Source organism: Cebus imitator, unplaced genomic scaffold (assembly GCF_001604975.1).
Source record: "Cebus imitator isolate Cc_AM_T3 unplaced genomic scaffold, Cebus_imitator-1.0 Scaffold283, whole genome shotgun sequence".
Classification (NCBI taxonomy): domain Eukaryota; kingdom Metazoa; phylum Chordata; class Mammalia; order Primates; family Cebidae; genus Cebus; species Cebus imitator.
The window spans coordinates 1,885,271-1,900,596 of record NW_016107598.1 but is presented as its reverse complement, the minus strand read 5'-3'; the positions used below and the strand labels follow the sequence as shown (position 1 = coordinate 1,900,596).

At 33.5% G+C, this 15,326-nt stretch overlaps 1 protein-coding gene and 1 non-coding gene across 2 annotated transcripts in view; both read left to right on the top strand.

Annotated features, from left to right (window-relative positions):
• Positions 1 to 14,660, top strand: part of DCK (deoxycytidine kinase) — a 31,081-nt gene extending 16,421 nt beyond the window's left edge. The window contains exons 3-7 of the mRNA XM_017501634.2: positions 6,359 to 6,552; positions 7,577 to 7,724; positions 9,893 to 10,008; positions 10,735 to 10,825; positions 13,108 to 14,660. Of these exons, the coding sequence (XP_017357123.1) occupies positions 6,359 to 6,552; positions 7,577 to 7,724; positions 9,893 to 10,008; positions 10,735 to 10,825; positions 13,108 to 13,134 (576 nt within the window). The 3' untranslated portion in view covers positions 13,135 to 14,660. The remainder of the gene's footprint in view (positions 1 to 6,358; positions 6,553 to 7,576; positions 7,725 to 9,892; positions 10,009 to 10,734; positions 10,826 to 13,107) is intronic.
• On the top strand, positions 905 to 1,035 carry LOC119467387. The gene has a single exon (XR_005195920.1). It is a non-coding gene; the product is annotated as a small nucleolar RNA SNORA36 family (small nucleolar RNA).
• Positions 14,661 to 15,326: the final 666 nt, after the last annotated feature.

Below are 15,326 nucleotides of genomic sequence, written 5' to 3'. Positions count from 1 at the left end.
GAGACGGGGTTTCACCATGTTGACCAGGATGGTCTCGATCTCTTGACCTCGTGATCCACCTGCCTCGGCCTCCCAAAGTGCTGGGATTACAGGCTTGAGCCACCGCGCCTGGCCCTGGCTAAGTTATTTTAATATAGTACAGGCATGAACCACCACCACACCCAGCCTTTTCTTCTTTTTTCTTCTGCAAAACTCAAGAAGTGAGATTTTATTTCTTCATCCAGGAGTCCTTCCCCAGACTCATCCTTGATCTATTCCTTAAGGTTATAGTATGAATCACCCACTATTCAAATGTCAGTTTTTCTTAGAATACCGTTAGTGATGAGAAGTGACTGTTCTCAAACCTAACCTTGGCAAGGTCAGTCTTACTTTGGATGTTCTCATTTTGTCACACGTCTTGGCATTTGTGAATTTGGGAGAACTGGGTCTTTGGTACCTCTGATCTCTTCCTTTAGTAACTAACTGTGCATCCATATGCTTAGCTTTTTCAGTTTTAGCTTTTTTTTTTTTAACCTGCCACCTAGTGGCTGAAATGTTGCTATACTATTGATAAGATACCACTAATTTTGGCAAAATAGTTAAGAGGCAAAGCACCTGAGAAGGTTATGTAATCTCTCCTTTCTCCAAATTTCTCCTGGGAAGAATAATCTTTAAAACATACCACTCAGATTATTAGCAATCTTTGTATGGCAGATTTTTAAAAATAATAATAATGTACTTTATATGGTGATTTATGTTGTTATTTAGGCCCAAAGCTTTGATGTAATTGCTTCCTTTTAGCTTATTTGTGAGATGTGCAGACCGTTAGGAAGCCATCTCTTCTTTTTCCATTGAACTGAATTCCTTTGGAGGATCACTGTTATTAATTGTGAAGTACTATTTTAATTTTAAAAAATTAAGATATTTCCAAAGTGTTAAGTTCAGTTCAGGGGAACTTCCCTGCTCTGTTAATTAAACCTTGGAACATTGAAACTGGCTAGGGAAAATGATTGGATAGAAAATATTATTCTATTCATTTATCCCTAGCCTACAAAATAAAAAAAGTCCAATAAACTTTATTGTATGTACATATTTTAAAAAATTAAGATACTTTATTTTTTTAATTTACAGATAAAAATTATATATTTATGGTATATGATATGATGTCTTAAAATATGTCTACATTGTGGAGTGGTTAAATCAAGCTAATTAATGTATACATTACCAATACTATTTTAGTGTTATCCACCACTTCTTACCACTAATAGGCCACTGAAAAACTAGTAACTGTGATAAAGAAGGTATAAACCATACTTATCTATGACACAATGACATATTTTTTACTTTTAATAAGTAATTTTTTTTTTTTTTTTTTTTTGAAGGAGTCTTATTTTTTTTCCTTTTTTTATTTTCAGTGGCCCGATCTTGCCTCACTGCAACCTCTGCCTCCGGGGTTCAAGCGATTTTTCTACCTCAGCCTCCCAAGTAGCTGAAGCTGGAATTACAGGCACATGCCACCACGCCAGGCTAATTTTTGTAATTTTAGTAGCAATGGGGTTTCACCATATTGGCCAGGCTAGTCTTGAACTCCTGACCTCAAGTGATCTACCCATCTTGGCCTCCCAAAGTGCTGGGATTGCAGATGTGAGCCACTGCTCCTGGCCTAATAAGTCATTCTTAAAAATTAGTTAAGAATGCTTGATAAAATACTTCTACTTGTACCTTTTGAAGTGATGTGATAATTTTTGGCTTGTATTATTTTGAGAGTCTTGCTTTGTTGCCCAGGCTGGAGTGCAGTGATGAACCTCAGACCACTGCAGCCTCCACCTCCTGGGCTCAAATGATCCTCGGACTTTAGCCTCCTGAGTAGCTGGGTCTACAGGCCCAAGCCAACATGCTCAGCTAATTTGTGTATTTTTTATAGAGATGGGATTTTGCCAGTGTTGTCCAGGCTGGTCTCAAACTTCTGCGATCAAGCAATCTGCCTTCCTTGCCCTCCCAAAGTGCTGGGATTAGGCGTGTGAGTCACTGCTCCTGGCCTGGTTGGTTATTTTATAATTCTCTTCTTTGGTAGACTCTGATCTTTTTCAGTTGAACTTAATTCAGCTCTTTTTCAGTGTTTACAAAGATTAGCCCTAGAATTAAAAGATGACTGATTTTATAGCTGACCTTGATATTTCTATTTTTTACTTACCTTGGCAATAATCTGTACTTCCTACAAAACAATGAAGTGTTCTTTCATAAAATGACAATGGATATGTATTATAGAGAACAGAATAAAAAATACCCATAATCCTACCACCCTGTATGTATCTTTTACATAGTTGAAATAATAGTAATATATTACAGTTTGGTGGAGGTGATACATAATTTTAAAAAATATTATAAAGTAAGACCTGTTTACTGTTTGAAGTTAAGGAAATATTAGAAATTATCAAAAGAGGGGACTAAAACTTACCTATAACTTTGTTACCTGGAGATAACCTTAGATCTTACTTGGTGAAACAGTATACTTTGTATTTTGTTTCTTCCCTGCACCCCATAATATTTATGTCAGGGCAATTAAAATTGTCATTAAAAATTTACTGTAAATGATTTTTAATGGCAGCCCAATTTATTGTATAATGTACAATTATTAATATAAATACCTAGTAATATTGGAGTAATAACCTATTTGCTTAGCATTGTGATAAATATCTTTATGTTTAAACCTATATTCTAGTTTATTTCTCAAAACTAAATTTTCAAAAGTGGAATTAATTGGGCCAAAATGTACCGATTTTTTTAGTAAATGTAGCTAAACTGCTTTCTATCTAGAAATGTTCTACCAATTTTTATTTAATGTAGTTTCACTCTGACACATTCAAATTTTTTATCTGGATAGTTTTCAGAGAGGAAACCTTGATAAAATTAACATTTGGTTTGGTAAAGATGATGCACGGTATTTTTTAGATAATTTTTTTTTTTTTTTGAGTCTTGCTATATTACCCAAGCTGGAGTGCAGTGACAGAATCTCAGCTCACTGCAGCCTCTGCCTCCCGGGCATAAACAATTCTCCCACCTCAGCCTCCGTAGTATCTGGGACTACAGGTGCATGCCACTGTGCCTGGCTAATTTTTTTGCTTTGTAGACAGGGTTTTGCCATGTTGCCCAGGCTGGTCTGGAACTCCCTAGCTCAAGCAATATGCCTGCCTCAGCCTCCCAAAATGCTGGGATTACAGGCCTAAGCAACCTCACCTGGCTGGATAAATTTTTAATACATATTTTATTCTTAACATTCATAATTGCATGCAAAAAGCCCTTGTAGTTTGTGTCGAATTTCATGCATAGGATCGAAAGAAAATGTTTTATATGACTCTTAAGTTATCCTGAAGAACCGATAATGATACCCTGGCTTACTGTTAATTTTCTAATTTGTTACACTGTTAAACTAAGAGACAATAATATCTTCATAGCTGAAAATTCTATTACAGATTTTTGATTTAGTTTGAATTTACATATTTTTATTTTTAGAACTAGTTTATTTTTTGATTAGGTGATGAATCAAGATTGGTTATCTAAGTTATTATTATTATTATTATTATTTGAGATGGAGTTTCACTTTTGTTGCCCGGGCTGTAGTGCAATGGTGCAATCTCAGCTCACCGCAATTTCAGCCTTCCGGGTTCAAGTGATTCTCCTTCCTCAGTCTCCTGAATAGCTTGGATTACAGGTGTGTGCCACCACACCCGCCTAATTTTGCATTTTTAGTAGAGACAGGATTTCTCCATGTTGGTCAGGCTGGTCTTGAATTCCCGATCTCAGGTGATCCACCTGCCTCGGCGTTCCCAAAGTGCTGGAATTACAGGTGTGAGCCACCGTGCCTGGCTAAGTTATTTTAACATAGTAAACTTTGAATTGCTTTGGGCAAGAGACATTATATGTATTGAGAAATTCAAATAAAAGGAGATATGTGTTTTTTTTGGTGATTAACTTTTTTATTGTGGCAAAAATATAAAATTTATCATCTGAACCATTTTTAAGTGTACAGCTCAGTAGTGTTATAAGCATACTTAGGTCATTATGAACAGATATTCAGAACTTTAGCATCCTGAAAAGATCCAGGGACCTGTGGAGCTTCTTCTATACTTTGAAGAACTATAGTTTTACTATACTTAGAGAACATATTACTTCATCTGGAGAAAACAAAGACTCAGAGAACTCTAGAAATATAAAGAATCTCTTAAAAAATATCATCTAAAAGATTAGTAATTATTTTTATCACCCTGTGTTCATATTTCCCCATTGTCTCATAATGTTTTCATAATTTGTTGAAATTAGGAGCCAAACAAAATCCATACTTGTTACATTTGTTGGTCAGTATGCCATTTGTTTATTTAATTAATTTATTTTTTTGAGATGGAGTCTTGCTCTGTCCCCCAGGCTGGAGCACAGTGCACGTTCTTGGCTCACTGCAACCTCTGCCTCCCGGGTTCAAGGGATTCTCCTGCCGCAGCCTTCCAAGCAGCTACTATTACAGGCACATGCCACCATGCCCAGCTAATTTTTCATATTTTTGATAGAGACAAGGTTTCACCATGTTGGCCAGGCTGGTCTCGAACTCCTGACCTCAGGTGATCTGCTTACGTCAGCCTCCCAAAATGCTGGGATTACAGGCAAGAGCCACCGTGCCTGGCCTTAATATGCTTTTTAAATTTTAATCTGTTGGTTGCCTCTTCCTTTTTTTCCTTTATAATTTATTGTTGAAGTCATTTGTTCCATATAATTTTCCTCATTCTGGTTTTGGCTGAGTGTATCTCTGGCAAAATTTAACATATTTTTCAGTTTTCTGTATTTCCTGTAAATTTACGGGTAGACAGATGCTTGGTTAGATTTACTTTCAGTTCTTTTTTGGCAAGATTCCTAGTTGGTGACATGTATTTCTTTACATCAAGAAAATGTGTTTTGTGACGTTAAAATCAGTCGGTCAGTTCAGGTGTTGTCAGCTTGATTCATCTATTATAAAATTCCCAGTTAACTTTTCTCTAATAATTTTAGCATCTATTGCTAATTGTTGCCTCATTGCAGTATATCAGTATGTATTGTAAAAGGTGATATTCCTTCTCCAGCCTTCTGAATTTACTGGCTGGGATTCTTTAGTAAGGAAGACCTCTTCCTCATATACTACTTCATTATCCTGAAAGTATTTCTATAGAAAATGCCAGAATAAAATGTGACTTTTTTTTTTCTTTTTACCTACACATTTGCAGAATAATTAATTTATGACCTAGGAGCCTCAGAAGATGACTAGAGTTTTGTTTTGTTTTTGTTTGTTTGTTTGTTTTTTAGTATTATAAACTCATGATTTTTTGCCTCCCATTGGAGATGTTCAAATTATTCTTTGACCAGTGGCAGCGTATGTCCTTGGCACAATCGCAGTGGTCTGTAATAGTTTCCTAAAATATACAAGGTGAAGCTCCTCTCGTATATTTTCTTACTCAGATTTAGAATCAGAATTCTAATTCCTTTCAGTGGGAAATGGTATTTAGAGATTATAATCTGGGTGATATTGTTGTATATTCTTACAAGGTTGTCACTGTTCATAGGCCTTTTGGTGGACAGAACTAGAAAAATGATACAGAAAGAGAACAATAATTCATGTGTTCCATATGCTATTTCTAATTCAGATAGTAGATGATAGAGTTTTACTTCATTTTAAAATCTACATTTGTATTTTTCCTCAACCTGGAAAATATGGTTCTGACAATAAGATTATTGAATTGCAATATAAAATCTGGGGGAGGGAACTATTCTATTCTATTAGAAGATTGGAGGCTTTACAGATACAAGTGCCTAAAGGAGCCAGACAGACAGATGAATACATCAGACCTGTTATGAAAATCGTTAGGGAATGGTGGGAGTTGATAAGCTGGAGAACATATATCCCATCTAAAGGAGGCATCTGCGACTTGCCCGTAGATGATTTTTGCCAAGAGGGATTTTGCCAAGATGGGTACAGTATTACTTGGTTTTTTTGTTTTTTTTTTTTCATTTTTAAAAAGAAGATGTAAATCCAAATATTTTATGTGAAATTATTTAGCTTTTAAATATTGACAATAAAATTGACAACTAAGTCAAAGTTTTAAAAAGGGCTTTTGAGCCAAACAATGATTTCTTCCATAGGTTATTAGTTTGTAATCTCTTGTGAGAAAGATCTAAGGATTTTTCCAGACCTTTGGCAATCTGAAAAGAGTATGAGAAAGGGAACTTAATCATCTTGGTTTTACTAATCATGATTGCATTTATTTATCTAACTCTTCTTGTTTAGCCTTAAAATATTAAAACAGCCCTATTGATCATTTATTTTGCTTTTCATTTCTTTTTTGCACATTCACAATAGGAACTTACAACGTCTCAGAAAAATGGTGGGAATGTTCTTCAGATGATGTATGAGAAACCAGAACGATGGTCTTTTACCTTCCAAACATATGCCTGTCTCAGTCGAATAAGAGCTCAGCTTGCCTCTCTCAATGGCAAGCTCAAAGATGCAGAGAAACCGGTATTATTTTTTGAACGATCTGTGTATAGTGACAGGTATGTATAAATGACTTTACTTGGCCATTTAAAGTTTTTGTCTTAGAACTGGACATTTTTTCTTTTTCTTTCTTTCTTTTTTTTTTTTTTTTTTTTTTTTTTTTTNTAATGTTTCCTGGGAATTGGTAATATGAATGGCTGAGTTGGGAGATTTAAGATAGAAAATGACATTTAAATCCCTCAGCAGTCTGGTACTAATGGCATTAGAAAAGTTATTGCATTTATAATACCTAGCTTCCATAGAAACTGTTGGGAATATGGTGGTGGCCATCTCAAATTAAATTTGCAGAGAAGTTGTTTTTCCCTCTAACCCTTTTAAAATTATCATGTACTCTGGTTAAATCTGGATCTATATCCTAGACTCTTACCTGGAGCAAGAAGATAAAAGTCTCTAAGGGGCCTTAGAATTGCTAGTTATGCTAGGATTCTTTTGACCTCCAAAATTAGCTCAGAAAAGAGGTTCTCAAACTTTTGATCTTAGGACCTTTTTCAATTTTTAATAACTATTGAGGCATGCAAAGGGCTTGTCCTATTGATATTTAGGTTACTAAAAATTAAGATGCATAAAAATGATTTAAAATTAATAAATTCATTACATATTAATATAATATAAATTTGACAAAAACAATGATATTTTCTAAAATAAAAAGTAGCTAGAAGAGTGTCATGGCTTTACATTTTTGCAGATATCTTTAATACCTTGACTTATTTAAAAAGAGCTGGATTTTTATTTATGCTTCTGTAGTTAATCTGTTAACGGTATGTTCATTTGTTTGAAGTAACCTGGCCTCTCACAGAAACCCTTAGAAGATATTGGGGATTTATGGAATCCTCACTCCATATTTTGAGAACCATTGGCCAAGAACATATTTCCTGTAGATGGAAAGACTTCTGTCTTTTTCAGCTGTCCACAGCACTATGTGCCACTGGATTTAGGATAATGTTTCATGTTCTTATTCTCTTTTTTATTTCTTTGTTGGTTTTTTTGGAAATGATATATGTGTTGATGAAGACTCTCTTTTAGGTATATTTTTGCATCTAATTTGTATGAATCTGAATGCATGAATGAAACAGAGTGGACAATTTATCAAGACTGGCATGACTGGATGAATAACCAGCTTGGCCAAAGCCTTGAATTGGATGGAATCATTTATCTTCAAGCCACTCCAGAGGTAAAACACAATAAAAATGTGTTCCATAACAATTTAAAGAAATATTTAGAACTCTTTTCAGTGGTATGTAATGAGGGCAATTTAATTTAACTCCAGCCTTCCAACCTCCCACTCCAAATTAGAAACTTGTAACTGTATAGATAGAGGTATTGTTTTTTCTCAGCAAACTGGAATCACAGACTGGCCAAGTTGCTTTTTTAGGCTCTTTATGCTTCCTCAATTCTTTTTTATTTTTACTCATTGTTTCTTCCCAACATTTGCAGACTCTCTTATTCCCCACAATTAAAGTAAGGAATGTGGTCAAGCAACTCCTAGAATATAGGCTTCATGAGGTGGGACCTTGGGTGTTTTGATTACTGTTGAATTTCCAGTCCCTAGAACAGTTCTAGGCACTGTTGGAGCACATAGTAAGGGCTCAGTAAATATTTATTGAATGAATGGAGTATGGAGATCCTTTTCAAGAAATCTTTTATTATGGTTGTTTGTGGCTTGGAATGAGTGGATAATGCCAGCTATAGTTGGGAAAAGACTTAGAGGACCATTTTCAATTAAGAGAGTTCACTTGAAAAAGTGCTTTTTGTGATAGGTTGTAACATAGCTATTCTAATTACATATGATATTATATAATGAATACAGAAAGACCAAATAGATACTTTTCATAAAACTAACCTAAATATTAAGATCTTACATTTAATCAGAAGCTTTCTGGTTTTGGTGCTTTCATTTCTATTGTTTCTGTTTTTTAATTCTCATTTCTTCCTTAAGTCACAAGGTAGGCACTGATGAATGTAAATGTCATAACTTTTGCCTTAAAATTAGTTAGAATACTGTGTTGCTATCGAAGCTGGGTTTTTAAAGAAATTAGGTTTCTGATTCCAACGAATGATTTTGTTCTTCATTAAGTGAGGATTTAGCAATTCTTTAGTAATTTCAAAAGTGACTTTTTCATTTCAACTTTGAAATTTATTTTTATTTCTGAAAGTTTTTTGTTTTTAATTACAATCATAGTAAATAAAAATGTGAACATAAAGAATACTAATAATTTCATTTTACTTGAAACATTTATAATCAATATTTAGTAAGCTAGAATTTAGCAATTATAATTTCAGAATTCACTTTTATTTTTGAAAATATTTCTTAAAGTTATGAAAAATAGTACAAATCAAAAACCATAAAGAATACTAATAATTTCATTTTGATAGAAACATTCATATTATCTTAAAGTCTAGCACACAACTTTATGTCATCAGTATTGTTTCTGATATCCTTTGATGAAAGGATTGTTTAATTATTGAAAAGAGAATTTAGAGTAGACTTTGCAACAGTTTGTATGCTGCCGTGGTCTATGCATGTCATTTAGGTTGGAGGTTTTTATTTCTTGAAATGCATGAAGAGTTTCTCAGGGTCTATGAACCCCTAAAAATTGTACAAAAGTTTTTATTTAGGTGTACTTTTGGGGGAACATAATCCAGAGCTGCCAATGTGGCTATTTAAATTTAAGTTTATTAAAATTAAATAAAATTTAGAAATTTAGTTCCTTGGTCACCACATAAGCCATATTTCAAGTGCTTAAAAACCACAGGTGGCTAGTGGCTACCTCATTTGATAATGCAGCTGCAGGACAGGCATAAAGCATTCCAAAGTTGTTTTGGTTGCGCTGCTATAGAGCTTTCATCACATTGAGAACCACTGCCTTTAGTGGTTTTACATGAACTGAACATAGATGTTTTATAATCAAGTTTGATTAACAGTGAAGTAAGATTACCTTTATAGACTGGCCTAACTTTTAGCTATTGTCTCTGAAAATTTTAAGTAGATGTTTAATTTTTTTTTCTCCTTTTTATCAAACTTAGTATATTTCATGTGTGGATACCAAAAATTTATAGACTTATTTTAACTTATTTTTGAAAGTACTGCTTGGTTTAGAGCCACCATGTGGCTGAAAAGGTCATGGAGGGAAAAATAAATTATTTCAACTTTTAAGAAGTAGTGTGTAGAAATTTTGGCTAGTATGAGTGGAGAGACCCAGAAAAGAAAATTTTTAAGAAGTAGTGTGTAGAAATTTTGGCTAGTATGAGTGGAGAGACCCAGAAAAGAAAATTTTGATGGCAGCAGACAAGAATAATTATTCTTGTCTTTTCCTTCCATCTCTTATTACTTGCTTTTAGACATGCTTACATAGAATGTATTTACGGGGAAGAAATGAAGAGCAAGGCATTCCTCTTGAATATTTAGAGAAGCTTCATCATAAACATGAAAGCTGGCTCCTGCATAGGACACTGAAGTAAGACGTCCTTATTTTTATTTACTATTTGTTCTAAATATCTTTGTTAAATTTTAATCTAAAATTTGGAAGATATGACTAGGAACATGTAAAATTTTCAGTCATTTACTTATTCGTATCTTCTAGAAGTAGGTATAGATTTTGATTCTCTTGATTGTAATGAGATCCTATTTTCTTAAAGTTTTTATAACTTTATAAAAACTTGGTAATATTGATAGCATAACATATGAAATTTCACTTTAAATGAAAGTAGGAAATATATCTGTCCATTATTTAGGTACTCTTTCAGAAATAATTTTGACTTGGGAGATTGTATAGCATAATTGTTGAGAGGATAGACTTTGTTATTAGTCAGATCTTGGCTCAAGTCCAGTCTCACTTATTAATGTGTGACCTTGGATAGCCTCTGAGCTTCAGAATGACGATTCTGAGCTTTAGTTTTCTCATCTTTAAAATGCAGAAATTCCTACTTTATTGTCTGTTTTTTGTTTTTGAAGAGAATTGTATGTTACAGTACCTAGCTTTATATATTTTGTATCTGAGTTTTTTGGCTCCATATGGTAAATCTAGATGAGAAAGAAGGGCCTGACAGATAAAGTATTGCAAAGTAACTTTAGTGTAAATGGTTGACAACATTTTGAGTTTCCAATGATATAAGAATGAATTTTTAATGTTTCTCTCTTTTTTCTACATTTCTGATTATTTTATTAATCTCTTTTTAAACAGAACCAACTTCAATTATCTTCAAGAGGTGCCTATCCTAACACTGGATGTTAATGAAGACTTTAAAGACAAACATGAAAATCTGGTTGAAAAGGTAGATTCTTAGACTACAAACTAATATTTGTTTTGTCTAAAAAAATGTACTAACTTGTGAGAAAACAATTTTCTAACAGAAAAGATTCCATAAAGTTACATTAAGAAACAGTTAAGAGCTTTAGAAGATTTTGGACTGTTCGGATCCCAGTCCTGACTGAATTCTAGCTTTGTGGCCTGAGCTAAAATAAGGATGCTTCAAAATCTCAGAACCTGACAGATCTCTTAGAAAAAAATTAAATAAATAAATAAGGATTTTTTTTTAATCCTTTAGCGCCTTTTTTTGTAGGATAGGGAAAATCGTAACAAAAATTCTTTCTCAATCCCTTTTTCTCTGCTTTGTCCCCATTTCTTCCTCTCTTCCCTATACCACCAAGCTTTAGATACTTTAATAATAAACTGCTTGTGAAATTAAATTTATCTTTTCAACCAAATTCAATATGGAGGATATTTAAAGTTGTAGGATATGGATCTCATCCATTTTTATGTTGGCTAAAGTCTTGTGATTAAAGGATTAAAAGTTTTGAATTTCATCTCAGATCATGTCAAGGATTATTTGACATTGCCTAATCATTGAGTCATTATCTTAATCGTAGTTCATTTATCACCCAGATCAGTGGGAGTTGACCATATTCTGTTAAGTAAGTGGTGCCCATATTGATGAAGGGACTGGGTGAGAATTTATTGATGAACATTTGAGAGAGAATAATAAGGGAATTTGTATAACAAATGTCCCTATACCCATGTTGATAACTCAGTAATTAAACTATAAAGAAGAAACCACAATTTGTTTGGTTTAGTTTTGAGGGAAATTTGATTTTTCCTTTCTTTTGTGACATATCTGCTGTTTAATAGAGACTTAACATTCATAAGGGATATATTTCAAGAATCTTGAAAATCTTCACATTTTATGTAACTACTGTACTCTATACATGTAGTTCTTTTTCCCATTGATATGAACTAAACCTTATCTGGAAAATTCCAGTGACCTCTTCATACTATTAATGATGTTAAAAATATAGGACAAATTCTCTTATGATACTATTAAAGTAAATGAAATTAAGTCAGTATTAACAACTAACCATCAATTTAACTGACTTTGTAAAACCACTTTTTAATTTTATCTAACACTACTTTGTTTTGCCTAAGAATCATTCACATTATTATATTTACTTTTATTAATAGTGCTAGCAGTTGACTTTCTTTTTAAAGTATTTTTACAAGGCGATAATCTTTGTCTCTTGAGAATTATTGATAGAATATGTAAAGAACAAGTGTATTCTTACATTGTGGTCAGTTGGCTAGGTTCATTGACTCCTTACGTATATGATTTTCCCTACACACTGACATTGCAGAGTATATAATTCACATCTGTGCTTCAGAAACATGACAAATCTACTATATGTTTCATCTTCAAAGTTGCTTGAACTATTGTGCTTATTAATTTTATCAGTGTTAAAGCTGCACATGTCAATAGTCTATGGTATTTAAATAAAGAGATTATGAAATTGGTGTTACAGCTATTTTTAGAATTATGTCAGTCTTAGATTGGTGGATGCAGTGACTCATACCTATAATCCCAGCATTTTGGGAGGCTGAGATAGGAAGATTGCTTGAGCCCAAGAGTTCCTGACCAGACTGGGCAACATGGCAAGACCTCATTTCTATAAAAAACAAACAAAAACTAGCCAGACATGGTGGTGTGTGCCTAGCCAGGAGTTCAGGGCTGCAGTGACCTGTGATTGAGCCACTATACTCAGCCTGGGCAACAGAGCAATAAACTCCTAAAATGACCTTTTAGGTCATTCATCTTTTACTACTGAAGTATTTAATAGTATTTCTTTTTTTTTCCAGACAGTCTTGCTCCATCACCCAGCCTGGAGTACAGTGGCATGATCTCGGCTCACTGTAATCTCCACCTCCCAGGTTAAACCAATTCTGCTGCCTCAGCCTCCCAAGTAGCTGGGATAATAAGTGCACGCCTCCAAGCCTAGCTAATTTTTGTATTTTTAGTAGAGACGAGGTTTCACCATGTTGGTCAGGCTGGTCTTGACCTCCTGACCTTAAGTGATTCACCCACCTCGGCCTGCCAAAGAGCTGGGATTACAGGCATGAGCCACTGCACCCTGCCTTAACAACATTTCTTTGGAAAGTAAATGCTATGACATTGTGATCGTTACTTATACAGCTGGGGTCTTCAACTAATATACTTTTAAATGAAGATGAATATTAGATATCTAAAATTAGTCAAGGAATTATATTGATTTTTTTTCCTTTCCTCAGGTCAAAGAATTTTTGAGTACTTTGTGATCTTGCTGAAGACTGCAGGCAGCCAAATGGTTCCAGACCCTTCAGCTTTGTGTGTCTTCCTAACTTCATATTAATACAAGTTTGTTTAGAAAACCCAAGTTTTTAACCATCTTCGTTCTAAGGAAAACAAAAAGATTTTTAAAATGAATCTTATGGAAAGCTTTTTGACCAGTTTTTTTTTCTTTTCTTAAAAAAAAAAAAAAAAAAGACATTTAAAGACAAATACATTATTTCTCATAGCAGGAAGTGTAGGGATAGATGGTTCCAGAATCAGTTTAGTGGCTAAACTACATTATAAAAGATCCAGCTTCCTTCTGTCTTGCCACTCTTTTGTCTTCCTTGGCAGGTTAGCTTTTTTCCCTGGTGCGTCTCACCTCACTGGTAACCAGTTTCTTAACTGAAAGCTTTAATGTTACACAGTAATTGGTAGTGTGCCCTGTGTAAATTAGTGTACCTATTAAAAGTTGCAAAGTGGAATTAAAGGAATCCCTAGAATAAGGATTCTAAAGTTTTATTTTAAATGATTATTTCTTAGCAGTTTAGCCCACCTCTTATTTCCTGCCTCAGTTTGCTTTCTCTACTGTCTGGATTAATTAGGTAGCCTGCTATTTCAAAGTTAAAATAAAAGTCACACATTTCTACTTTGCAAACACTGTGTTACTGTTTGCTTTCTAGTTTGCTTTCCTTTGTAGGGTTCTGCTTTAAGTTTTTTCCCTTTTTCAGAGAAATTACTGATAAAAAATGATCCTGCTTTATATATAGTATATCCTGAAAGCATTATTGTTTTTTGTTGAACTAGGAAATAAAATTAATGAAGACAGAGGTTAGTAGTTAATTGAGTCATTTAACTACTTATTTGTAAACCATCTATGCGAACATTTGTAAAAACTTGCATGGATTCATCTTAGTTCTGTATATAAAGATACTTTCTTTCTAGTTTGTTTAGTTAAGGTGTGCAGTTTTTCCTGTGTACTAAACCTTTCCATTTTACATTTTAGAAAATTTTATGCATTTTAAAATGAGGGAAGAGTCACTTTCACTTTGAAACAATTATTTTTCTTCCTAAAATGTCATTTTTGTTTTTGGTTTTTTATTCAAAATGATAATTTAGTGGATTAACCAGTCCAGATGCACTGATCTTTGCAAAGGGGACTTAATTTCAAATCTGTAATTACCGTACATATTTGAACTGTCTCATGATAGGTATACATTTTTTTTTGTTTGGTATAAATGAATGTGTCTACTTAATTAAATATTTCTTAAGTATAAACCTCATGTACTACAGTGTACCTGTTTTCATGGAAATTGTTACATCTTTTCAGAATTAAAATTTATTCTACTTTTAAAGAAAAAAATATGAATATTAAAGGTGAAAATTGTCTGTACAAATTACATTGATTCTATTTTAAGTGTAGACATATTTCAGTGATTTTTATTAACCTTTAAAAATGTGTAATGACTTTAAAAATTTGTAGAATTGAAAAGAAGCTAATAAAAATTTATTATTTATTTGTCATGACTCAAAAGTTGTCCCAGTGTGTTGGTCATAAGAGAATTTAGCCTAGTGGTGGTCTGCATTATGTCTTGGATCTCTTACCTATATCATGTCTTCCATTAGAATTTATATATGGCTCTTTATAGGTTGCTCTCCTAGAAAGGTAATTAATAATACAAGACTTATTTTTCTCCAGAATTTTCTCTTCTGCTATGCCTAAAACTTAAAGCATTATATACTGAGCCACCTAGAACTTACCGTCTGTCATATTTTAAAGAACAGAGTTGTAAAATGTTTCTAAAATAGAGATGCAGATCTTACTATCTTAGAAAAATAAATGCTAGATACATTGCAACATTAAGTGTATATAAATTCTGGTAAATAATAGCCTTCTTAATTTGACTAACTTACCTCTTCTTTTAATTTTTTAACCTGTCATGCCTTGCTGAATCAACGCAGCTGAACTTGATCCAAGTTCCAAGCCATTTCACTTAGGAATTAGCTNTAAGAGACAGGGTCTTGTTCTGTCACCTAGGCTGGAGTACAATGGCACAATCATAGTTTACTACAATCTTAAACTCCTGGGCTCAAGCAATACTGCCTTAGCCCCTTAGGGACTACAGGGCTTGCACCACCATGATGACTAACTGTTTAAAATTATTTTTTGTATAGATGGGGTGTTGTTGCCCAGGCTGGT